Source organism: Perissodus microlepis, chromosome 18, assembly GCF_051167445.1.
Source record: "Perissodus microlepis isolate ML-2025 ecotype Zambia chromosome 18, ASM5116744v1, whole genome shotgun sequence".
NCBI lineage: Eukaryota > Metazoa > Chordata > Actinopteri > Cichliformes > Cichlidae > Perissodus > Perissodus microlepis.
In genome coordinates this window covers 7,199,236-7,226,135 of record NC_140478.1, presented here as the reverse complement: position 1 = coordinate 7,226,135, position 26,900 = coordinate 7,199,236, and the positions used below count along the sequence as shown (strand labels likewise).

General features: G+C 41.0%; 1 protein-coding gene across 1 annotated transcript in view; it reads left to right on the top strand.

The window, feature by feature from the left end:
- Window positions 1–2,958: 2,958 nt before the first annotated feature.
- The window catches only part of rem2 (RAS (RAD and GEM)-like GTP binding 2), a 32,718-nt gene continuing 8,776 nt past the window's right edge, over window positions 2,959–26,900 (top strand). Inside the window, exons 1-4 of the mRNA XM_084911960.1 lie at window positions 2,959–3,640; window positions 6,405–6,741; window positions 9,323–9,396; window positions 20,644–20,821. Coding sequence (XP_084768086.1) covers window positions 3,629–3,640; window positions 6,405–6,741; window positions 9,323–9,396; window positions 20,644–20,821 — 601 coding nt within the window. The 5' untranslated portion in view covers window positions 2,959–3,628. The remainder of the gene's footprint in view (window positions 3,641–6,404; window positions 6,742–9,322; window positions 9,397–20,643; window positions 20,822–26,900) is intronic.

The following is a 26,900-nucleotide window of genomic DNA, read 5'->3' as shown; positions in this document are numbered from 1 at the left end:
GCAAAGAATTTAGTAATTTCATCATCTATGATAAATAATATTTCTGTATGCAAGGGACAGAGCTAAAAAGCATGCACATTATAGGGACAACAGTACTGGGCAATCTACACATTACACCTGCAGGAGCAGGTGTAATGTAATGTGTGTACGGACACACCTCAGTAGTGGACATGGTTTCTTTGGCTCTGGCTTCTTCTGAAAAGCACAATCTGAAACACACTTCATTGCTGCATTCACACACAGAGTCCAAAACTCTACCATGGAAAGAAAAAAATCGCATGCCTGCGATTCACTCAGAGCCCAAACTCATTTAAGATGGACTGAGGCGAAATCATTCACACTACATCCTGTGGGTAAAGAACACAGGAAGACCGCGACCATCTGCTTTTTTCTTTTAAATCAAGGTGTAGTGTAAATACAGCATTCATGATAGTATGGGGCTCACGTGGAATGGATAATATTCACATCTTTAAGAATCAAGAATCATATGCACTATATGGACAAAAGTACTGCGCCACCTACACATTACACCCACAGGAGCTGCTCAGCCGTGGAAACCCATGCTGTGAAGCTGCTGGCACATCACTTTTGTGCTGATGTTAAAGGCAGAGGAGGTTTAGAGCAGCAGCCGAGCATTTGGTTTTATGCACTATATGCCTCAGCACGTAGTGTATTAAAAACCTCAATTTCAGGGCTGGCTTAATATTTATTAACTGGATTGGTGGACAGGTACACTCTACACATTTAAACATTTTCCAATTGGGATTTATTTCTCTCTCTACTCAAACAAGTAAGTTCTTTAAAGTGCTGTCTGTGATATAATTCGTGTTAATGAAGGCCTCATGCCAAAGCCCGTTGGTCAAGTAACAATATCTGTTCTTACTGCTAAAAGTGTTGCAGGAGCTGCAACCTCTTTAGACCCTTGTGCTTATCCGTGTGCCTTGGAAGCAGGTGATGTTTTCCCAGAAACCTTCATTTTATTGTTTATTTCAGCAACAGAATAATGTGACAGGAAATAGTTTTACGGGCTGCTTTTGTGTCATCTTTCATAAGTTTGCCATACGTCTCAAAAATGGTTGTTTTACCTCACAATAATGTCTTCACCTGGCATGGGAGAGGACTGAGTTGTGTAACAGAAACATCATGTATTGAATTAGTCTTCTACTGGTCTTGTTTGCAGTGTGAATCAATGCAACCAAAGCTGCATGGCTGACCACAAGTCTGTACTGCTGTATTAAGAATGTAGGGAGATCTCTCACCGATCGCTGCTGTCTCTGAGACCTTGACTGCAGACTTTCGGCTACGATTATGGCCGACGTGTGTTTGTTTTTGAGTGTAACCCAATGTACTGGACATGAACCGCTAGTGCGTGTGTGTGTGTGTGTGTGTCTGTGACCAGTGAGCTGGTTGAGCTTGTATTGAAGGTACTTTGTAGTAGACACACCCAAGGCTAAAAATGTAAGCTTAATACAACTGGACATATATAGCCACAGCACTATAGATCAGTCACAGCAGCCAGTAAAAGATAAACAATATTCATACATCCAGTCAGTGCTTCACCAGTAAAAGTGGGAAGAGCAGCTACAGCTGTCGTCACAGCGACCAGTTAGATACTGTCAGACATCAGCCATTTAAAGTGAGTTATGAGCACTAAATGTGCCATTTCTCCTTTCCATATCCACAGTCTTTTCCTTAAGTGGCACCACAACTGGAATGGCCTCGCACACCATCTGTTCCGAAGGAATTGGTTTATAAAACATATTGTCGGAGGATGTAAAAGGGTTGCTAGGTAATGCAAAAGTAGTGCTCATGTTTTTCACCTCGAGCAGCTCCATAAAATCAAAACAGACCTCAAAGCAGACAGCAGCCCAGCTTTTGTGGAATTGGGCTTGTTACACTCTACTTATGCTGAAATTGAAATCCCCTCCTGAAATGAGCTCTGTTTTTTTTTGTTTTTTTAATGTATGAAGGCCATCTACTGCTATTTATTTCTCTGTGATGCTGCCGGTGTTGTTCCAAAAAAGTGATTTCAGAAATTCCTTTGTGTTTTTAATGTCTAGTATCTTCACTTGTATTTTCAAATAGATTGCAGTGAACAGGATTTACAAAGAGCTTATATATAAACAAAGAAATGACCTGTTTTGCAAGTCTCTTTATGACTTTACATTATTGTACCCACATTATACTCATTGTAGTTCCTTAAAATATGTTTATAGAAATCTTATGTTATATTTGTTATAACTTTTCATGCCCAGGTTTCTCTTGAAAATGACTTTTTTAAGCTGATTGGAATTTCTACCTTGTGATAATATTCCTTTGGGTATAAAATGACTTGGGTAAAAAACATTAATGAGAGATATGTTTGAAATATTTTTGCCAGATCATAGGCCAACAAGTCATTTATACAGCTTAATTACCACAACTGAGTTTTCGGCAAATACTGGAAATCATTTTTTGGCACTTGTTGTGTGAAAAAGAAAAAGAAAAGAAAAAAAAGATTGTCTGTATTTAAACGGTTTTAAATTACTCAAGAGAGGTGGGGCCAAGACGGCAGCAATAAAATTGCAACAAATATAACATAATAGTTGCATAAAGATATTTTAAGTGGTCAAAAAGAGCTGGATTGATTATAATGTAGCAGCAGGTAAGTAAAGATACTTGCAAAACAGGTCATTTGCTTGTTTTATATATCCTTTTATAACTCCTCCTTAAATCTCGATGATCCCAGACTATTTATCAATATTGGCAAAAATATAGCAAAAATATTATACATTAAAAAAAATTGAAACACCGGAAATCACTCTTTGGCAACACCCTCATTCCTCTGTACAAGCGTTCAGCGGCAGCGCCTTTTTTTCCCCATCCACGAGATGTCTCTCTGCCTCCCCCTGGCGGCCGCTCCGCCTCACAGACACAGAAACTGCTTACAGTTGTCAAAACTGAATGATATTTTTTCCACGGGAGCAGCTCATACCCTGGTGTCTGACACACACACAGTTATTGAAAAGAACTTAACAAGCTTTTTGAAAGCATTAGAAAGATATTTGCGCTGGAGGAAAGAGGGAGGGGCACACCACCCCGTACTCATCACTCCCTTCACCTCCAACCCAAGATCACTCTGCAGTCACTCAAGGGCGCACTCCCACACACACACACACACACACACACACACACTGAGAGAGAGAGATACATGCAGGTATTAACTGGAGGTGGAGGGAGGAGCGCACAAACTGCTGTCCGCTGGAACTCTTCTCAGTGGACATGAGGGGATGCGTTTCGGTGCCGGTGGCTGTCCGTCCTCATCTCCTTCACATAGGAAGTCGCCTCCTATGCCGAGCGGAGACGCAGGTATAGAGTCTTCTTCCACCTGGCAGCCTGCTTCTTCCCATCCCGGCGCTCCACGCGCCGCACCTCTCATTTCTAGCGAGCGGAAGGAGCGAGGCAGGGAGGAGGAGGGGGAGGGGGGAGGTTTTACTCGGCGGAGAAGGGGAGAATAACATCACGTTAAATGAGTCGCGCGTGCCTTTTGTGTGCCGTGCGTTAAAGCCGTGGTTAATGTGATGCCGGGTCTGCAAGCAGCACAGATGACTTGAGCCCCGTTCTGCAAAGAGAAGACTCACCGATAACCATGGCTGACCAGGTAAGGGGACGCAGATGTTCCACTACAGCCTCGTGCGCTCTGCACAATAGCCAGCCACACACTCCAGGTACGCTGCTACAACACCGCCTACGTTTTTTTTCTGCAGCACACTTTGGTTTCTCACAGCTACACTTTCTATGTGCAGGAATCCCTTTTTTCACTTTTATTAGATAATTGTTTTATTATTATTATTATTTAGGCTCTTAATTTCTTTCACTATCACGCGAACTTTGACTGCTCATTGGTGACTGAATATTAATTAACCAGATTTTCTCACCCGGTCTAAACCCCACTTGCTGTTAGGTGTTTCGGCGTTTGCTGTGACAGGATATCTGTGTTCTGTAAACCATCGGCAAGTGTTACACTTCTTAAACGCCTTCGATCCGTCCTTATATTGGAGCACTTAATCCCACAGGTTACTCCATAGATGCTGAGCACAATTATGGATCAGCTGTACAGTAAACACGGCTCGTAAGACTCGAAAGTAAAAAAGACTAACTGGGCTGGAAAGAAACAGCAGTGTCTGTGTGATTGGGCTGCGAGGAAGAGAGAATAAAAACATAGCCTGTAGTATTAATTTTGTATTATGCACTGCTGTTTGCCCCAGTTTCTAGACAGCCTGGCGAGAGCGAGATTAACCCCTGACACGCTGGCGCGATCCGTGGTTACGGTCTCTGCGTAGGAAAGCTCCCCTGAGCGCAGCAGACAATAAAGGCGTGCTTAATTGATTAGATCCTTTGGCTGCTACCTGAGCGACAGGCTCTGAGTGATGTGTCTGTGTGTGCATGAGAGAGCTACATACTCAAGTGTCACAATCAGCCACACCTTAACTGCATTTTATTGTAAAAACACTATGCAATATTAACAACACTGCAATTACGCTATAGTGCACTTCAAAGGACTGCACTGTTACACTCTGTGCTCTATTTTACACCAGGAAAAGCGTCATGTTAGCAGTCAGAGGATCCTATCTTGAGGCTGGCTGTCCAAACTGTTACATTTCATCCAAGCCAGAGGTCTGAATCAGTGTCAGGTCTACAGCCTCCTTACTGGCAAAAACATAATTTTACATTATACCAGTCATACCACACAGTGGTTAAGTCAAGGAGCTGTGCAACAGCTTTCTTTCATTTTCTTGTCAGCATTGCTTTGTGACAACAGCAGACAGACTGAATACACATTTTTGAAATTACACTTTCTTTCTTAAAATATCTCAGTTTCATCAGTAGTAGGTGGACTTCTTAAAAAAAAGACATCTCCATGCAACACTATACAAAAACACTACAAATGGTATGTACAGAGTAGCTAACAATGCAGTACTGTCACAATAGTCCTGTGAATGTCACAATAGTGATGGTATCACATTCACAGGACAACAGTTCTCTGATACATTGTGATATCTGTAGAACCAAATAGAAACTGGGTTTCTTCCATTAACTTTCATTATTCATTTAAAAAACCATTAAATAGTAAGTTTGGTGTGTGTGCTGTATGCTATAGTGTACTATTGTATACTAAACTACACTACAGTATAGAGTATTACTATTACTTCTCTTACTATAGTATTCTATGCTATACTATGTGCTACATTATACTATACTATACTACTTTGTGCTATTTTATAGTGTACTATATACTATACTATATTAAAATAAACTATAGTATACTTACTATACTATTCTATACTATATGCTACAATATACCTAACCTTTCTGCTATACCTTTTTAGTTTGCTACATTATAGCAACCTACCCAAATCTAATTCAACACGCAAGTTTATGACTTGTAGCTCGTGTCCTGTCAGCCTGTGACATGCTCAGCTCAGTAACACAACAGTAGCTGTAAACTGCATTGTAATGTATTCGAGTGTGCTCCTATTATTGTGTCAGTCCCCTTTAATTAAGTGCCAGTACTGTACTTGGCTGTGCCACAGACAGACACAGAGCCACCAATGCTCAGTGCTGCTGTGGAACTAGATTAATTGCTGTATTAATATTAATGCGGGTCTTCTGTGGTTGACCTGCTGTGGCTGCAAAACACACACTCCCACACACACACATGCACTATTGTGCTTGTGCAGAAACACTCACAGCTTTCTCAGCAAAGCCATTGTTCTATACAAAACCACTGGAAGCCCCCAATTATAGATTTCCATTTTTAAAAGACTAAGAACAAAGATGCAGACTTTATGTTTTTGACCTGTTTGCATGTGAATTCCCGCTGTGCACACACTCACCGTGCAGCATATAGCCACCGGAGTGCACTCATTACGCACAGCTGCAGTCTCTTTTTGTCTATCCTTGCCAAATGTTTCCGTGTTACATGCATGCTTCTTGTTGTTCTCTGGTCTCCACCTCATTCTCTGCATCCTTATCAACCTGCTGTCACTTTTCTGTCAGCAGCTCCTACTGCCCTCATATCACCACTCCCCACCTCAACATCTCCCTCCTCCTCTCTTAATTTTCCCTTTGACATGCTCTGTGTCTTCATCAGCATCTTTCTCTCACACTGCCATTCATCTGTCTCACCTCTGCTGTTATCACCTCCCTCCTTCTCCTTTTATTTTTTACACACATACGCACACAGTGGAAGTACCCTCCCCCTCCCACATTCTCCTGCGATAACATGGACAAGAATAGGCAGCGTTACAGGTAGATCAGCTGTCTGCTTTGAACTTTAAAAATCTGGGAATGCACTCGTGCCAGCAACACCTCCTGCCATGCCCAGTGACAGTCTTTCTTATTTTGTCTCTATTTCACTCTAGTACAGTATGTTTCTAACGACGGCACCCCCGCTTCGACGAGGGAGCACACCCCTGCCTGTCAAGCACCAGCTGCGAAGGGAAGAGGCCGTATCCGAGGACTGTGATTGGATCCCGGGCTTGGAGGAGCCTACCACGTTGCCTATCAGTGACACAGCGGTGCCTCGGAATGAGTCCTTCAGCCAATCGGCTGCTGCCCAGTCATCTTACCACAGCCATGGCGGGGCACTGAGGATAGTGCTACTGGGACAGAATGGCGTGGGCAAGTCCTCGCTGGCCTTATCTCTGGCCGGACAGTCAGACAGATCCCTCTCTATAGACTCTGAGACACAAGCATGTGGTAATGACCTGGACAGAGATTGATGGAATGTCTTCATGCATGCATGTTCACCTATATTCATAGTTTGTTTCCACTTAGTTTTTAACTAGGTTTAACCAAGGTTTAACTTTAGAAAACAGTAAGGCACGCTCATCCAACCACAAAATTCACCCAACCACTCTTTGAGCACATTTGTTTTGCCATTAACATATCATGACTACCGAAATCATGTAGTGTCCAAATGTCTAAAAAAGACTGGTGTACATCAGTAGCGCTCATGCATGAAGGCTATACCTTTTTAGTTTCCATTAAGTATAAAACCAAAGAGTAAAACTATGTTTAGGTTTATAATTCTGATCCTGAATTTCTCACCTCCAAGAGAGGTTTACAGGTTTCCCTTTTTTCCTGTTCTTTTTGCTCAGCTCAGCAAATGCTTTTATATTTAGCATGCAGACATTGTGCAGATTGGTAGGTGGGACCAAGGGATTCTGCACTAATCCGTACCAGCTGTTTCCACCTATTTTGTTTTTTAGTCTAAGCTAGGATAACCAGCTACTAGCTGTAGCTTTACATATAATAAAGAGACATGTAAAAGGTCTCAGTGACCTCAGCCAGGCAAATGGGATATTCTGGTTTATTGGTCTTCGTGTCATTGGGTATATTTCTACTTAAGGTATACACGTCTACCATTAAAGCTCATTAAAACTGTCCCGACCCTCCCTCCCCCTCTATCAGTCAGCAGGTCTGTCTGTGGCAAAGATCAGTTTAACACCGGGGATAATCAGCTCTTGTCTCGGCCAATCGATAAGTCACTGTCATTAAGAGACGAACGCTCTCCATCATGCATAAAGCTGACGTATCCTTGACATCATCATGTGTTATTCATTGCTGCCAACATTGTACATTTGGATTTATGCATCATACAGGGAGAGAAACAAAAACCTCTCTCAGACAAGGAGCCTTTACATGTTTCCCCAATGCCACTCTTATCATGCCGGGGAATTTAAGTGGTGCACTAAACCGTTCAATTATTCACACATTAAAATTGCAAAGTATGGAAAGAAAAAAAAAAAGACACAACACTTATTTAATTAGCACTTTTTTAGTAGTTTTGAACAGATGCTCAGAACCATAGCATCTGTGAGTGGAGTAACACCTTACCAGCCAATACGCAAAGTAATTACTTTCCAAAGACAGCATTGATTTACACTGGGAGATTCGTTGTCCCTAAGAGCAGAAATCTCATTGATCCCGGTGAGTTTTCCACACTTACTGTATATTTTAAAGAAGAAGTGTTTGTGCTAATGCTGTAATGATAGGAAGCTTCAGTTTGTTACGCCTTAAATGAATTTAGGATATTTAATGGGCACGTACAGTAGCTCCATCTGGCTGTTTTTGTGTATCAAAAAGAATCATCGGATTTTCAAAGTGCTTTGATTTTGCAGCTGTTGCCGGTAACAATTAAAACACGTACAATTAGAAAGAGGGGATTCGTGAGTTTCATGTGGTTGCTGGAAGGTAGCATACCAACGGCAGTCGCCGCAGTGATTCCAGACGTGCCTGTATTTTAAATGTATCATAAGATTCAATGTCCATTACTCAAAAAAATTGCCTTTTGAGATCAGATGATGGAAAATTAAGTATGCAATTCAAAATAGTGACACGTGATGTGTTATTTCTCTATATCAGGGGTGTCGAACTCCAGGCCTCAAGGGCCGGTGTCCTGCAGGTTTTAGATATCACCCTGTGTCAACACACCTGAATCAAATGATTAGTTCATTACCAGGCATCTGGAGAACTTCAAGACATGTTGAGGAGGTAATTTAGCCTTTAAATCAGCTGTTTTGGATCAAGGACGCATCTAAAACCTGCAGGACACCGGCCCTCAAGGCCTGGAGTTCGACACTTGTCCTCTATATGGACTCAATCTTCACTGTCTCATATACGCTGCTGCTGTGAATATTCAAAAATGTCTATTAATCTGCAACTGAAAACATTTCATTCCCAAAATAATAAATCTCGTTTCAAGTAGCATTTGGTAAAAACTGACCTTGACTTATAGGAAATGGGGAAAAACTACTTTTTGACGAGCTGTTTTAAAAGATTTCCTTCTTCGGTAAGAGCAAAGAGGCTTGGACCGAGAGTCGCCGATAAGCCAGAGCAGTTAGACTGGGCTTTAACATATGGGCTTAAAACATTTGTTTCATGGGATTCCTTGACAGTTAAGAAAATGCGGAATATCACCATCATCATTTAAACTGGAGCAAAATAGCATTAAAACATCTGCATTATACTGCCTTCTTAAACACATCATTTAGCTCCAAAGCCCAGTCTTTAAATGCTTTGCTGTAATCTTCACAGATAATGATGTAAGAACTCTCGAGTAGGTCAAGGACAGTTTTTAAGACTTAAACTGGTTCATCAGTGTCTTGAGGCAGAATATGCAGACAATCTACTTAAGTAGTGAATATTGTGATTCATTCTTTTTATCACCACAATTCCTGTTATGATTTTCTTTTACAACCTGTCAGACCCCCCTATTTATTCTTAACATGAGCTGCATTGTCCTTTCTTATGTGTGACGAGGGCGTTTTGTTTGCAGGTGAGGGCTACGAGTATACGGTGACAGTGGACGACGAGGACAGCAAAGTCATCATTTTTGACAACTGGAAACAGGTGAGTGACTGATAGCTTCGTCCTCTCTCTGTCTTCTTTTTTACACATTTAAACCAGTTCTGTGTCCCTTCTTACTCAGTGCCCTCTTTCTCTTCCCACTCTTTATAATCTTTACCTGTACTGAAGAACAGGGAAAGCCATTTGTCTGATTTCACGTGTAAAGAGGTGTAAAGAGAGTGCATTCCTACTTTTGCTTTTACACCTACTTGTGTGTTTGCGTGTGTGTCCTCCACTGTAGAGGGAATCCTGGAGGAGCGTTCACTGTACTTGATCTCTTTGAAGTTCTCTCTCTCAAAAGTGGGAATCACTCAGTAGTTAACAACATATGTTTCTATTCAAATCTGCTGAAAAAAGACGACTTCTTCGCAGGCTAAAATTGCTCCTGCTACGCATCATCGGTCTTTACAGTTGAACAGTGCGCGCAAGTTAATGTGACCTGGTGGTGGTGATTGTCGTAGCAGGAGAAACTTGAGCACCAGCAGCCAGCTTGTCAAAAAAAAAGATCCTTTTGACACAGAGCGCATTATGCAAAACCAAAAGGCGTGCAGTTATTAATGGCTGTTAATAATGTGATGGAACAGTAGAGCCCTCTAATTAGTATATAGGGTAGATCATCCTATTCCAGATGTCCACTGGGCTTTCTCTTTTCTTAAGGTTGAATTAGTCACATTTAACTCAGGAGCATCCACAGCAGGGGTGCTCACTTCTTCACTTATCCTGCTCCCCCTTTCTCACCTCCAGTGTTGTTGCCTTGCAGTCGTTGTGTTTGAGTACCCTCGTCTGTTCTTTCGGTGGCTTTTTTTCATGCTTGCTCGCCTCATTCTGCTGGTTAAATCTTGCTGAGAGTTAATTATATTTGTTATTATGTGCGTGTTTATACAAGGCAGGGCATTAAGGCTGAAGCAACAGAAGCAGTACAGCGGGGAGCTTGGAAAGACTTCAGGGCCGTCTGCACTTGGTGGGGCAGCAACCCTGTTCAGCATCACATTTATGCTAGTATTTTGTTTTGTTTTGTTTTGCAGTAATGCCACTAGATACAATATATATGCACACAGTGTCTAAAGGCAGAGTGTCCCACATACAAACAATCAGGTGCAGAAACAGATGTCATCCAGATGTCATCCAGATGTCTAACGCGTGGCCGGGCATTGAACTAGCACAACATTAACCGCCGGGCACTCACCATCCCAAGAGGCAAGGCTTCTGGTCTTGTAGTGAGCCGCAAGTGTTCTCCATGGGGCAACCCATCCTATACCCAAGTTACCATAGCAACATGCACAGACACACATACGCACTCAAATGTGGCTGAATTAATCACTCACTCGCTCACGCATGAAATGATGCTGGAATAGTCAGCATCCAACCCTTTCTGGCTTTGGGGCTTCATCCGTTCTCTGGCCTGGCCCCATCCTCTTCCTTTCCCAGCAATGCAAACTGCCAAAAAAATGTGAAAAGGTGGCATTTACACCCATAGATTGCTCCTTCAAGTACTTCTCGGTTCGACTCACAACTGATTGGTACATGGACGTCAAGTCGGAGCTACAATTTTCCCCGAACTGCAGGGAGCGTTGCACAACAAATCACAGGTAGAGCGCACCGTAAGGGCAAAAGAACCTGTAAATATGTACAGACTGTACCCGCGTGCGTGAATGCACACTCTGCATCGGCCTGGTCAAATGTGTAAAACAACACCAGCAAACACAGCCACAGAAGGCTGAGAGTCTGCTTGGCCAGACGCTGGGACGTTGTGAGTGTTGATGACGTTATAGGGATAGGATGGTTTAAATAAGTCACGATGTGCCAGAAATAGAAACACTGGCACACTTGGCGTTGACCTAGCCAGCCTATGTTGTCCTCCACTCTGAGATTGGTCATTGATTTAAGCTTTAAACAGCCAGCTTAAAATCTTTAGATTTATTGTAAGCAACCAAAATGTGCAGCCTCAGGCCTGGAAGAATGTAGGGCAATGATGCACAGTATGCGTGTTTATCAGCATGGAGTGAGGAGAATTTGCTGCTGCACCTAAGGGTAGGATCGTTTATTATGTTAAAGCAAGTCAGGATGCAATTTGGAAGAAGATAATTGCTGCTTGACCACATTTCTTATCTCAATTAGAAGGAAGAAAAACACAGTTCAACCAGCCAATTCTTGGAGCAGAGACAGACTCAGTGTTGAATTCTGTCCAGGGAAGCAACTCCCTGGACATTTTTCCCTTTCCTGTTTTGCTGTTGTTTAGTCTTAAGAGAGTCGTTCTGCACTATTTACGGTTCCCCATTTCTTGCCCAAATCCATATAAGCTATTATACCTAAGCAGTTCTGTTTGTTTTAGTCTCCGGTGGGAGCTACTGCTCATTTTGCTTGTGCAGATAAGTGTGTAAACAAAAATAAAGGTTGAAGTCACAGTTTTGTGTATTATATTTAAGAGATCAATGTCAACTAGAGAAAGCACTATTAGAAATTAAAATGGATCAACAGATTAACTGTGTGATCATATGGCTGAGCAACATTTTGGAAACGTATTTTGAATGCAGCCAAGTCAGTCTTTACTGAGTGATTTACTGTATATAAGATTTATACTGTTGGTCATAAGTAGATGAACACGACATCAACAAAAAGCATGTTGTTTAGCATTAGCGCTCTGCTAACCCTGCTGCTAACTCTGCTAGCTGCTTCAGCTATCCATTAGCCCGTTTGTTGTTTCTAGTCACTGTACCTAGTAAACACCAGCATAATTTGACATCGGTAGCTATCTAGCATGGTAGCTAATGTAGGGTGACCACATTTTGATTTCCAAAAAAGAGGACACTTAGCTCAATCATGAAGAACTTGCTTAAAGAAACATATTTAACATATTTAAACGATGCCTTCTCTGTGCGGTTAATTAATTGTGAAATAAAATATGTCATATAGGCTTTTACAAGTCAACAAGTGCAAAAAAATAACTTAAAAACCTCTGGAATGAAATAATGGTACAGAAATAATGCTTAATCTGTATAAAAAAAATTACCAGTACTGGGTACCGACCCAGTACTGGTAATTTTTTACCAGTACTGAGGGCTGGACTGGAACAAAAAATTGACCAGGGCATTTTGACTAGAGACCGGCCCACCAGGTATTATAGGAAAAGCCATAAAGCCTTTAAATGTAAATGAACACTGTTGTGACAGTGATGTACACTATCTTGTTGGTATATGTATGATTTCTATACATTTTACATCAGATAAAAACTTTGGTTGTAAGATTCAGATAATTATTTTTTAAAAGCGAGACATTTTAAATGAGAATAAGAAAGAAAGGTATTTCTTTGTGCCCCCTTTTCCCTGTTGATGCCCAACCTGGCCCCAGCTGTCAGCTACACAGAAAAGGATCCTGGTGTTATCTGTCTCTCAGAAACAGTTCATAACTTCCCTTCAACTCATTCATGCCACCTTAAAGGTAAACCTGTTTCTCCATCACCTGTTTAGCTCTGATGATTCAGTAAGGACATTTCCTGGTTTCATCTTCATGTTTCCCTCTCACCACATATTCAAACCGATATCATATCACTATCAGTAACATCATAGCACCCGCCCAGCTGTATAGAAACTCCATCATGCTAGCTAGTACGCAGTATGAGTTATTGTAACTGACTGTAAAAAGTTAGCACAATGAAAATAAACTCCACCTAAACTTGGTTTATATCTGACCCAGATAGACTGCAGGTCATAACTTCACCTGAAGTTCAGTTCACCTGACACTCAGACCGGCGGCTGCCTCGGGTCTCTCCTCCTCCTGCCTCCCCTTTCCCTCATCCACCACCGGGCAAATGCCCGGTATGCCCCATGGCCAGTCCAGCTATGGTCAGTACGAGGGAAATTTCTTTTGCAGTTCGTCTGAAAAGATGCACTTGCGCTTTGGGATCGTTTAAACATCATTAGGCGCGTTGCTGCACGCTGTCAGTCCCGTCCTTGAGCGCAGAACAAGCGCTCACAAAGCAGCAGTTCGGGGATGACGTCACACACATGGGTCCTCGAAAATCCCCCCGGACGCCCCGGACAGAACGTGAAAAGTGCACATGTCCGGGGAAAAGAGGACGGTTGGTCACCCTAAGCTAATGGTAAAAATTTGCTGACCTGGCTTGTTTCAGATGGACTGACTTATTACCCTCAGCTTCTTTGTTATGTCATTGTCTATTAGTATCTGCAAAGAATAAAGAAAAGAATAAAGAAAGATGGGAGAAATAGCCTTCAACCATGTTATGAGTGTTAACACTGCATAGCTTGTACATACGTCGGGCAACGTTCTTTTTTAAAATGATAAAATAAGAGTAATAATGGCAAAGAACAATCTAATGTTAGTGAGGTTTTTCTAAGCCCAAAAGTCAGATCAAACCTTCTATGGTCATGGAACAATTCTAATATTATTAATACTTTATTGTGTTCTGGAAAGAAATCCTCTTTTATCCTCAATGTACATAGAGGTCATGGGTCAAGAACAGAGCAGCATCTGGGCAGGGATTCAGGGATTTACTAATAGACAGTTCTGCAGGGAGCTGGTTCCACACACTGACATATTTCAGCTTGAAACTAGGTCATGCAGGGACACCCATTACTACTTTATCCTGCACTTGTGTGTGTCTGAGGTGGCGTGCAATAGTCTCCATGGTGCACTAACGGTCTTTATGGTGTACTAAGTCTGTGCTGTGATGCCAGCTTTATTCAGCAAGCTGTGGTCATTCATGGTTGGATTATAGAATGGGTATGTATGTGCAGGCGTGTGTGTGGCTTACTCAGTGCAGGCCAGATGGACTCAGATATATGTTTCCTTGGGGTTGTCTTTGTGCAGCAGTAAGTAAGTAAAAGAGAAAGAGCGAACCCACTAACTCAGCATTCCATCTGCACTAAGCTTCATCATCCTATTATCAGATTTTGACTACCACAGAGCAAGGTGCTCCTCTGTCCTCTCTTCTTGCATTTGCTCCACCTTCCTCCTTTGTCCTTTTCCTTGTCATTTTCTGTTCCTCCATTCATCACCTTCGCATCTTTATTGATCTTCCTGCTCTTTCATTTTGCTCTGACAGCCAGTCAGTCAGACAAATACAGCACAGGCCAAAGAGGCAGGCGTGTGGAAAGTGCATGTGATTACTTTTCATAAAGATGAATGGAGGCTATATACGCCTATATATATATATATATATATATATATATATGTATATATATATATATATATATATATATATATATATATATACATATATATGTCTGTGTATGTTTGTGCAAATTGTGTGGGGATGTTCTTGACCCTTTTGTTTCCATGTAAAGGCCCTAAAGTAGCTTTGCTTATGTATTTTGTGCTGCAAAGCAAACAGCTTGCAGTCATTCAGGATGTGTGTTTGAAGCAGTGAGAGGATGCTCACACATCCTCTCAAAAAAGGGCCAAATGCTCTGATTCAGCCTATTTTTTTTAAAACCACAACTGGAGGGGATAATAGTCTGAGTGCTCACAGAGCCACAACATGTTATGCAAATCATGCCTGATAAGTGATTCATTGTCCTCACTGTTAATGGATACTGATGTAGTGCGTGGCACTAGCCAGTATGTGAGTGGTTTTTAGAGTGCATGCTAATCTATGTGTGTGTGCATGTGTGGAAAAAGTTGTTTTTATAAAAAAGCTAAAAAAACCCCACAACAACGCATGAAAATCGGTAATCTTTCCAGTTTAATGACAGAGTCGTGTAAAGAAAATAGTCCTTTAAAACGCACATGTGATCATCTTTGAAACATACAGATAAAAGTGTTGTGCTTGAACAGCCTTCTGTGCTGAAAAGTAAATTTATGGCCACTCGTCCACCCCAAATTATTTCAGCTGCAAAGTCAACTCATTTTAAATCCCCCACAACATCACAATGAGGATTCAGATCTGAACATTAACTAGTCCTTTCAGTAGCCCTCTATTTAATATTTGGATTTACTACTTTTATCCTGTCACAAAGTCAGCTTGTGATTAAACTTCTACTTTTGGACCAATGGTCACGATTATCTTCAGGCACTTTTTGATATGATGCAGAGTTCATAATTGAATCAAGGATTACAAGCTGCCCTGTCTCTCAGGCTGTATCTCCTTAAAAGCTATTCTTGGTCTGCACAAATTATATCTGCTGTTCCTCTGTACAAACAATTTCTTAGAAAAACACATCTGTAAATCAGACATTCTGCTTGGGGCAGAATTTGCCGAGGTGGTAAGTCCTGGGCAGGCAGTCTGTCTGACATCAGCAGCAGTTGCAGAAGATTTTTGCTATGATGATACCGTACTTCAACAGCAAAGAGAGCAAAACACTCTAGTCTCTGTTTCTAACTGATTTACTCGATTATATTCCCTTCATTACAATTTTTCAGACTCTTTTGGTAAAATCACTCTCCATCATTTTATCTGTTCTCAGAACTAATCCATATACACAACCTGACACACACACAAAAAAAAACAACCCACAGTGTTCAGGACATGTGGTTCCTGGGGAAAACTAGCTTTTCTTCTTTATAATACAGTGAATGCAGTGTACTTTGAATGTACCTGCTAAGTTGAAGCCGACGAATGATTCGTTCAGCTTCAGAGTCACGTCTCGGTGCTGGGTCAGGCCTGAGGACAGGCTTTGATCCGATCTTTGATCCTTCGTCTGCAAACTTGCTTCGTTTCAGTGCTGCTGCGTTGGAGGAGAGGGTTGCTGGTCCAAAGTGGAAAAGAAATGCTTTGGTCTACTTTCACGAGGTTTACCTGACTCATACTGTTGAATTAATCATTGCACTTACAAGACATCTTATAAGACAAAAGCAGACACATTTTAAATATTTACTCTTGGAGGAGATTTGGAGGTTTATTTTATTTCTTTTTAACGTAAGATAAACATCACCCAGGTGATTGTTGCAGAAATGACACAGTCTTCAACAACTCAGTGTTCCCACATTTTCAATCTTCACTTTTTTTCATGAAATAACGAGAACATGATCTATCACATGAAATTTGTTTTAAGTTACTGTTCTTAATGTTGCAGTTTTCATCATCCTCCTTGTTCACCACCTATATGAGTCTTTAAAAAGTGCTGATTTTGATTCAGAGAATAGTGCAGAAACTTTGTTACACACTTTAAGCTTCTCAAATAGTTTCCACCAGTTCAAAATCAAGTGTTTGAAGTTTCAATGAGATGTACTCCAGCACAGCTCCATCAATATTATCTTTGCCAGGAACAGGAAATGTGGAGACGTTAAGTCTTAGAAAGCCTTTTCTTTGTCATTTAGAACAGATTCTAACTAAAGCTTTATGTTTATGCTGTTTTTATGGCCCCTAAAAGTCAGCACTAAAACTAAGCATCATGAAACTCAGGCTATCAATAAGAGAGAAAGTAATGCATAGTCATAAATGATGGGTAACAGCATGAGGCATAAGGAGGAGTCGTTTGAGGATTTAGCCCAAAGCTACATTCACCCACAGGAAAAAAAGGCCATTCTTTATTCATAATTTCAATATAGAGCCAGTATCACAACTGTAGCTTTGGAAACAAATATTGTTCCTTTATTTTAATCGGGGACTTATGACTGTGTAATCATCTGAGTATGAGAAGCTCAGCCCCAGTGCAGGGAAAATTCAGACTTAGCAAAGACATATCTATGTATACATAATTATTCCTAGATAGTCAAACTTATGGATCAGATCCAGGGATATGTGAATATTGAATGTGTTATTCCAAAACAAATCTACTACTCTGACTTCTTTCAACTCTACTGAGAAGTCCTCCAGACTTTTGAAACTTAGCACTAAAAGGTTTACCTCAAAAAAAACCCCGAAGTGGTCCCCGGACTGATGAATACTTCTTCTAGCTGTGCCTCCTGTGTTGCGCCTGTCTGAATATCGCTGCTTTTTGTCTGTCTTGCTTTCATTTCAATTCCTGGTTAGTTCTTTTTGTGGATATTTGGGTTTTTAATTCCTTCTTTTATTCCCTTCCCTGCCCTTGTTATTTTCTTGTTTGACTTCACCCTGGTGTTTACACTGTTTGCATTCATCCTGCTGGCTCTCTGCATTTGGTTTCCTCCTCTTCACTTGCATTGGTTTGTTGGATTTTCACATTTTGGCAAAATGTTGTTCAATTCAGCCAGACGAGTCCCTGTTTTTAATCTTGATAATTCCATTAAATTCCCCTGAATGCTCTATTAGTACTGTGTGAATGTTGTGGATGATTGTATGTGCATGCGTGCCTGGCTTTTGTATTTGTGTGTGCATGGGAGGAGTTGGTATTGACAGATGGCCTGCTCTCCGTGAACAGAGAGAAGCTGCTTAATCAAGAGAGGGAGAGAGTTGGCGCTGTCCCGAGTTGCTCTGCCTCCGTTTGATAGAGAGGTGTATTTACTTGGTCACAGCCTTCTTCCTGGATCGGTTCATTGCCCATCTAATCGATGTCTACTCTATTTTGTACGGCTTTTCTCGCAAAGATTTGTCCCTGATTCTTTCTCTGTCTTGTTTTCATTCTTCCTCCTGATCCCCCCCCAATCCATCAGTGACAGGTGGCCGGTGGCTCCCGTCCCCCTCCTTCCTTTTCCTCTGCTTGTCTTTTGCTGTGCGCTGTCAAACAGATAACGTGCCAAGGTGCTCCCCATGAATTTCCTGCTCCGGGGTCTGATCGGGCAGTTCTTGGCCGCTTCAGATTGTTTGAATTTTTCAGCCGTCTGAAACTCTCTGGAGGGCTGGGATGTTTACCTTGGGAGCTGTAGATGTAGGGCAGGGGCACGCTCACACAAGCAGACTGTATGCGGTCCCAATTCAGCAGGCAGATTGGATCATCTGGTTGAAATAAGTTATTTTTTATTGATCCAGTCTTTTGTGGTTGTGTCCTATTTTCAGCTGAACTATGAATAGATTATGTCTGCTGATGGAATGCTATAGATTTAAGGTTTTGGATTAAACCAACCATCAAATATAATTCCTTTAGTTTACAGTAAAGTCAAGAGAAAAGCTCCAAGCTAAAGAATGTTATATAAACTTAATTCTCTGCTATTGCGCCACAAAATGGGAACAGAAATGCACTGCACTTGTATTCCTTTATAGCTAAAGACTGCATGCATAGTCTGTGTTTCCCAAAGACTGGATATAAAACTTTGTACTTTCCACTTTATGGTTCTATTTTCATAATGGTTCCTGTATTATCGACATGTAGCCTCGAGAACGAGGCCTGACATTACACTGTGTGGTTTGGTTTCAGGTTTCTGTCTTTGGGAGAAAAATGGTTTGTATTGATTCAGTTTGTTCAACATAAGATGAAATGTCTTTCGTTTTAACCGTTTTGACCCCACTGACCCATTCACAAATCTATATTTCCATGTGCACGCTATTGTGGAGAAGCTTTGCTGAACCCACAAAACCTCAGTGTCATGTTGTCATTGTCATGAAGGGAGCAGTTAGCTATGGATGCAAATATGTTCCTATGCACTAATAGCAGTTGCCCGATGGCAATAGCTATTAGTGCAAAAAGACCTTTGGTCCTATCAAAGTCTATGGGGAAACCGCTTTATCTCTTAACTTCTGTAAACATTTAACTGCTGAGTTCTGGAGGTCAGTCAGTTGATTTGGGTCATACTGAATAAAAAAAGCCAAGTCTCGGTTACACCATGTGTCAAAATTGAGCATTATCCTGGGTATGAAACACGCAACTGCATGACTTGTCAATCACAAGTTGTTTGCCAAAGACTGTGTAGTATCACAGTCAGACCCACCCCTCCACATCATATGCATTTTTTAGCAGTCATGGAGGTTATACTGTCTCTGGGACTGACTTTATATTGAAGACAGCCTCAAGTGGTTCTTCAAGGAACTGCAGCTTTTTCAGTTTGGCTTTATTTTTCCAAACCAGGAAAAGTTTCAGCTTGTACATCTTGTCACTTGGCAGATCTTTTTAGTTTTATAGTTGGTCTCCTGCAGTGAATACTTTCTCTTTAACAACAAACAGCAGAAAAACTAACTAGGTTCTAGCTTTAATGTTTGCCGTGGTGCTGTTAGTGTACAGCGGTTTATCATAACATAGCTCTGATGAAAGTACTGTAAGTCAATGGGCCACCAAATCTGGATCCAGATTATTTATTAACGCAGCTATTTGGTAACACCTCTTTGGGTTTTTCACCAAAGGAAGATACCCTTCACATTCCTTGTGCTCATTTATTACCTCTTGGCCATATGCAACTCAGAAGGTAGAGCAGGTCATCTAGTAACAGGAAGGTTGGTGGTTTGATTCTTGGCTGCTGCAGTCTGCATGCCAAATGCCATCGGGAAAGATACTAACTCTAAGTTTCTCCGATGCGTTCACTGGAGTGTTAGACAGAAAGCATAGAAAAAAGCGTTGGTCTACATAAGGCATGTTTTATAAAGGGCTTTGATTGCTCAAGTAAAGTAGAAAAGCGCTATATAAGAACCAGTCCATTTATCATGGCTTTAATGAAAGTCTAATCTCCCTGACCACAAGGTCAAACTTAAATGTAAAAGCATGTTTTAGCCACAGACAGTTCAGTTTCCTTAATCTTGACTGTCTAATATCACTCACCCAACAATAGCTGTGTGAGTGCTGCAACAGCAGAGAAGACATTATTTTGAAAGCACGCTAGACTGGGTCAGCAAGTGATCAGCTGGGAGGGACTGAGCCACGATTGCTTGCTGGACATGATTTTTTTCAGTTAGCTTGCCATGACCGATTATGCACCCACGGACCACCTTCAGTCCAATGTAAACGCAGCCAGCTGAATCGAGAGGAAAAGCAATAGAGGGCAAACATGGTCCCAGGCAGTTACAAGCTGCTGTTTCTGCAAGAGCCACTCGGGCTAATTGAGCCTCTGTGACAGGAAGCCCCGACGGGATGTTGGTGCTCACTTTTAAGAGGGTCAGGCAATTCAAAGTGAAGTGTGACAGGCGCATAGTCAAGTTTAGCAAAGATCCCCTCTGAGTCCTCTCGTGGGACAGTGATAAAAATTTGAGTACTTGGAAATAGCATTGATGCCATTCCCATGGCTTTGAACAAACACACCAGCAGGCACTGGAGAGGCAATTTTAAAAAGCAGTTGAATGACAAATGATCAATTTGTTGGTGGCATGCAACACGATCTTCTGTAATGGTTAGTAGACACCTGACATTCCACACCTGCTCTGCTGTCACCTGATCTCTCTTTTTACGTGTGCACACCGGTCTGCTCCACCAAGGTGTTTGTATAATACATGTGTGTGTTTGCAATTCACAGGACCTCTCCACACTGCAGTGCGATGTGTGTATCCTGGTCTTCTCAGTGACAGACAGGCGAAGTTTTCACCGCACCGCCCAGCTCCGCCTCCTTCTCAGGGAGTCCCAGCCACAAACCCCAATCATCCTTGTGGGCAACAAGAGTGACCTAGTGCGGTCCCGTGAAATCGGCTCCGAGGGTAGGTAGAAGGATGGATGCTGGTGCGTAGTATAACCTGTATATAAAAAAGAAAGACCCATGATGAATTCTCACATCCTTCCCAGTAACCTCCCAGTCACCCCTGTACCAACTGTAACAGGGAGCAGATTTTTAGACTGCCTGAGTGCTGAAACTGTTAGCACGGGGGTTGTGGTAATATGAATACACATTACTGCAATAACATTAGTGCCTTCTCTGGATTTTAAAAGAAGACACTTTCAACACATAACTAGAATTTTAGCCTTAGCTTAATCATCAAGGGAAATGTAAAAAAATGCATTTACACCAGTGCAGTCATGATGACTCATTTATTATATTAGCAAAATCCAGGGGTATGGAGGGCCACAAGTGCCAACATGAATTAAATGAATACACCATTAAATAATTTATTAAATGTTTTAAATTAATTTGATTGCCCATGTAATTAATTATTTATATATCTAATTAATTGATTAATTCCCATTTTTTATCATTAATGACACATTCAATTAATTATTTAATAATTTATTTTATTCATTTTGGCATCTGTGGACCTCCATACTTTTGTGCTGCACTTTTTATTCATTTTGTATTTAGTGATTAATCTAACTAAATCCCATCTTGGATACAAATTTTGTGAACTGAAACAGAGAACCTAACATTGCATTCGCAGGGGAATGATGATTTAAAAATGCACGACAAACAAATTAATCAGACATTTTCCTGCAGTAGCTTCTCTCACAAAAGAAGTGTGTTCCAGAGGTTTACTGTTTTTATTGCGAGACTAAATCTGATTAAAGTTTAAAGCGTCAGTGGTGAGCGCAGACAAATATGCAATTCCTTTGAAAATGTACAAAGTCCTCACATCAGTGGCGCAAAAATCACAGAAGCCTTCTTTGTCATTGCTGTTTTCCAGTTTTTAAACCTTTAATCTCTGCAGTTGACATATCTGAGCGTGACGCAGCTGCCTAACTTTCCCACGGACTCTGCCTCATTTGTAATGTTTATCATGTACGGGCTTATTGGAAATGATGTTTCTGGGTGAATGATGCAAGAAAAGAAACAAATGAAAAATTGTAATGCACTCTCTTTGTCCACTTTCCTTTATTCCTCCCCAAATGTAACATCCTAAACACACAACAGGATCTGGTCAGTACCGATGCTTTCGGTGCTGGTTATAATAGATAAGAATGCCTAAAAGCCCAAAATGAAAATGTTTAGTTAATAGGCACACATTTTCCCCAGAGAATAGTGTGTGCTTTGTACAATTACTCATCAGTCCCTTCTGTTTACCCTCTTCTCTGCCTTGGCTCATCTGTCTCTCTCTGCACGCTTTTTACCATAAATCTTCCTCAAGGCTGACATCATCTCCATTAGAAGCCGTCTTTGGGGATCTATCTTTGATCAGCAAAATCAATTTCTTCACTGTGTACAATATCCAGGGATTAATGCTCTGTGGTAGACAAAGTTCCCATGAGGAGATCTGTTGCTACAAACTGATGAGATGTTAATATGGAGTAACTATGAAAGCTGTTTACCCCAGTTGGCTTTTTGAAAAACAAAAATGTTGTATTATTCTACCGAACTCAATCAAAGTGGGCGTGATTAGGCTTTTTGAGAGTGATGAACAGAATGACTGTATAGTATAAAAATCAAATAAGAAAAGTTGACCAAACACAAGATTTCCTTGGTGGTTGATTACTCACCTCTGTATACACAGGTAGCCAAATCAAGTCAAGAAACCATAATTTCATGTAATTTATTGAGTGAAAAAAGCAGCATAAATCCCACAGATCTTAGAGTTAACTTTTCTTTGCTAAACAACCCTGCTGGGCAGCGAGCTTCGCACGCTTTTGTATATTTTTGGCATTCGGCACTGAAGTTAAATCAATTCAGTGAGGGAGAAACAAGCAATTCTACACTGAATTCATTTGGTGACAATCCACTGAACACAGATCAGACCACGGGCAGGTTATAATTTGGCTGGACTTTTATGGGTGAATTTTTATGAAGCTCTGCCAGGCAAACCCATTACCCGGATTTCATTAATGTTTCAAACAGGAGCTGGGTGAAGAGTGGCGGTAGCTGAAAAAAAAGAGAGAGAAAGAGTGACAGCCCAGTTTGACCTTGATCTAAATTTGTAATTGTGTCATATATGGCTGTGATCTTAAGCCTTCACTGTCATCTCTGCAGTTTCAATTTATATTCATTTATATATTTAACTCCGTGTCCCTCGGCGCTGCTTGATGTTTTGTTTTTTGTTTGTTTTCCAGAAGGCATATCTCTGATTGGATAATCTCCCTTTTACAGGGCACAGCTGCTCTTACAATCTTTACGTACGTTTGTCCTCATCATATATTCACAACTGGCTGCATTTACATCCACATATTAAACGTGCTAACAAGCAGACTCCCTCATCTCGCTCTATCTTCTCGCTGCTTGATGTCAGCAAGGCGGTTTCAAAGAGAGGGCTTTGATAAGAGGAACGGGAAGGAGAGGAGTGACGCAGGGAAGGGCAAATGTACGAGAATGCTGTGCGTATGAAAGAGAGCCTCAATTTGGGGTGATGTGTGAAATGCATAGTGGAGTGGCGTGTGCGCTGGGGAAGAGTGCGGCTTATTTTGCCCTTCAAAAGAACCACTCTGAGTTCTTACACAATCAGATTGGGCATATTTCAGCAGAGGTTATACTGTTTGTGCTACATCCATGTGCCAGTTTTGCCACACATCAATATTGTGAGTGTGCATCTCTAAAATTTTTGTTATTAGGTAGCAATCATTTAAAAATTACTAACGGCCTGCCAGTGTTATTGAATTCTGCTCTTTTGTGACTATTCAGAAGTTTTTAAATGACCCCCACAAGCCGCTGCTGCTGGCTGTGACAGGTGTAAAAGCTAAATTGTCTCATTTGTAATCTGGACGAACTGTCATTGATCGGAGATCAGCTTCACTAGCAGATAAAATGAAAGCTTAAATTGTGAGTCTGAATCAAAGTCTGGACAGAGTGCATGTTAGCCCTTACTCGACTCAGCTTTTAATGCTAAAGCAATTTTGATGTGAACATCCAGTGACTTACTGTAATGTGGAATGATTGCTCGTCCTACCAAACTGTCCTAAAAAAGCCAACTCATCTCTGCAGCTCTACCGTGCATTTACTTTTAACTCTTTGGATTGGTTTTATTACTGTAAATGTACATAGATCATTTAAGTGGAACCCAGTGAATAAATAAAACCTTTTCAAACCACCTATAATAAAGCTAGGCTAGATAATGTGTACTCATATCTAGGGATGGGTACCGGTATCCGGTGCCATGATGGCACCGGTTCTGACATAAACGGTAGTAACCAGACCGAAAAACAGCGCTCATTTCGGTGCTTTATTTCGGTGCTTTTTTTTCCTGAGATGTGATACACTTTAGATTCTAGCCAATCATTTTACGTTTCCGAGGATAGTAGGCGGGCCCAGGTACGTACGTTCTTTTAGAGCAGAGCTACAGATTAAAAATGCCCAAGGCGAAGCGGTCAAAAGTCTGGCTGTACTTCACAGCAAAAGATGCAAACTCAGCAGCCTGCAACAAGTGCTTTAAGGTGATACTGTGATACTGTGCAAAGGAGGTAACACCTCAAATCCGATGAAACACCTGGCGACGCATAGCGTTTTTTAAAAGCCGAGAAATGCACCGTATTTGATAGCTTGCTGCAAGACCTCACACTGTGCACATCTACTGCGGGTGTGGTGCCTGTTATCTGACCCGGAGTTAGCAACATCCCCCAAAAACCGAAGAAGAGAGTCCTGGCCCCTAGCCCTGCCAGTGTAGCAGAAATGATGACGGATGATGATGGCAGCAGCAGCCGTTCTTCTCTGCGTGAGTAGCTTACTGTTGTTCGTGTGTAATTTATGTTGAGTAGGCTAACCACGTTATTACATTAATTCATGTAAGGTGAACTAGCAAACACCGTCGTAGTTACATGCGGCTGTCTTCTTGTTTGATGGCAGATACTCCCTTCACCCTGGACAAAAAGGCTAAAATGACCAAAGAAAAACTGGAAAACAGCTAAACATGAGAGGTTTTTGGACAAAGTTTGTTTTTTTTCCATTGTTTAAGCACTGCTTCCAGCCAAGAGTGATACCATATATGCCCTATAGCTGCAGAAAAGGCTAACATTGTTATCTTTTTACAAAAAAACAGCTGAACATGAGAGGTTTTTGGACCAATTTTGTGTTCTCCATTCTTTAAGCACCGGTTCGAGCGCCGTTTAAGCACCGGCACCGTTTCAAAAGTACCGGTTTGGTACTGGTATCGGATAAAACCTAAACGATACCCATCCCTACTCATATCACATAACAACAGAGTCAAAGTAAATATGTGGACCCTGATATTATTTTAAGGACCTGTTGGGGACAAAAGAAAAAGTAAGCGGTAGGGCCATGAACATGTTTTAAATGAGATGCAAATGATATGCTGATGTGCTCGATAGATTGCTAACTTCATGATCTATAGATGGACAGACTCTTTCAAAGCTTGAATATGTTTTTGTCAGAAAAGTTTCATGCTTTTTTTCTGAGTTCGGAAGTTTAACAAATACCCAGCAAACAGAGGCACTATGGCCACATCCACTTGGGGCCCATGCATGATGAGTGTGGGTCTGCTTGTGCTTATGCAGCCTCACAGTTCACCAACATCTGCACACAGGCATGTTTACTAGGTTTGTTTAAGGGATGTTGACACTGGTAAAATAAGATGAAAGGAATATTTGTGATTAAATATGGCAATGTACAATTAAAGACTTAGAGCAATCCAACTCTCTCATCCTCATGAGGGAATCTTCAAGTTTACAGTTTGTTATAGTATCCACACTAAATGCATGGTTACTTATTTCTTCGATGCCTAAAACTCGAGAATTCATACACTAACACTATCTATTATAGCCAAAAGGTTAACAGTCAACATCACAGAGTTGAGCAAAATACATGGTCATGTCATGGTCATGGTTTACAGCTGGAAAAAGACAGAGTGCCCATTTTATGTTGAGAAGTAGTTGCTGCAAAAAGTGATGATCTTGGAGTTTGTTTATGTGTCAGGGTCAGGTAAAAGTAAAGACAAAGCTGTTGAGTTACTAGTCCAGAGCATATATATGTGCCATATTGCACAATGATATAAGTATTTTTAATCAAGATTAATAGACTGAGTATTGTGTACACATATTGGACTGTACTTGCTCACATAAAGAACCTAACGATCGGCACTATATCAGCACTGTGTTGTGTTTGTGCTTTGGCGTGAGAAGCAACAAGAATTTACCTACCTGTTGCTATAAGGTTTTATTGATGGGTTTGTTTTGGAGCATTTCTGACCCCTAGTGGCCAAAATATGATATTTGCTGCTTTAATATTTAAAAAAAACATAAAGAAAGGGTTTAGGCAGGCAATAATAACAAAGCTTTGAGGATTGTTAGTTGGAAAACTGAATTTGATAAATCAATGTTAGATTTTTATCTGCAGTAATGTCAGACAATAATATGTCAACTACTGTGTGGTTTTAATGAAATTTGGTCAGAAACATGCATTCGGTGTATTTGCATTGTGGTATATTTGAAATAACTACACTTATCCTTGGTTATAGATGTCTCTTTATGCATCAATCAATAAAATGCAGTGAATGAACAAAAGAGGAATCTAAATCAAATCAATATTTGGTGTGACCACCCTATGACTTCTTCTAGGTACACTTGCACACAGTGTTTGAAGGAACTTAGCTTGCAGGTTGTTCCAAACATCTGGGAGAACTAACCACAGATCTTCTGTGGATGTAGGCTTCCTCACATCCTTCTGTCTCTTCATATAATCCCAGACACACTTGATGATGTTCGGGGCCATACCATCACTTCCAGTACTTCCAGTACTTCTTTACGCTGAAGATATTTCTTAATGACTTAATGGCTGTATGTTTGGGGTTGTTGTCCTGCTGCAGAAAACATTTGGGGCCAATAAACCATCATTAATTTTTCTAAAAGCATTCTTTGTTTAAAGCATTTTTCTCACCTGCCTAAAACTTTTGCACAGTACTGTACATAGTTATA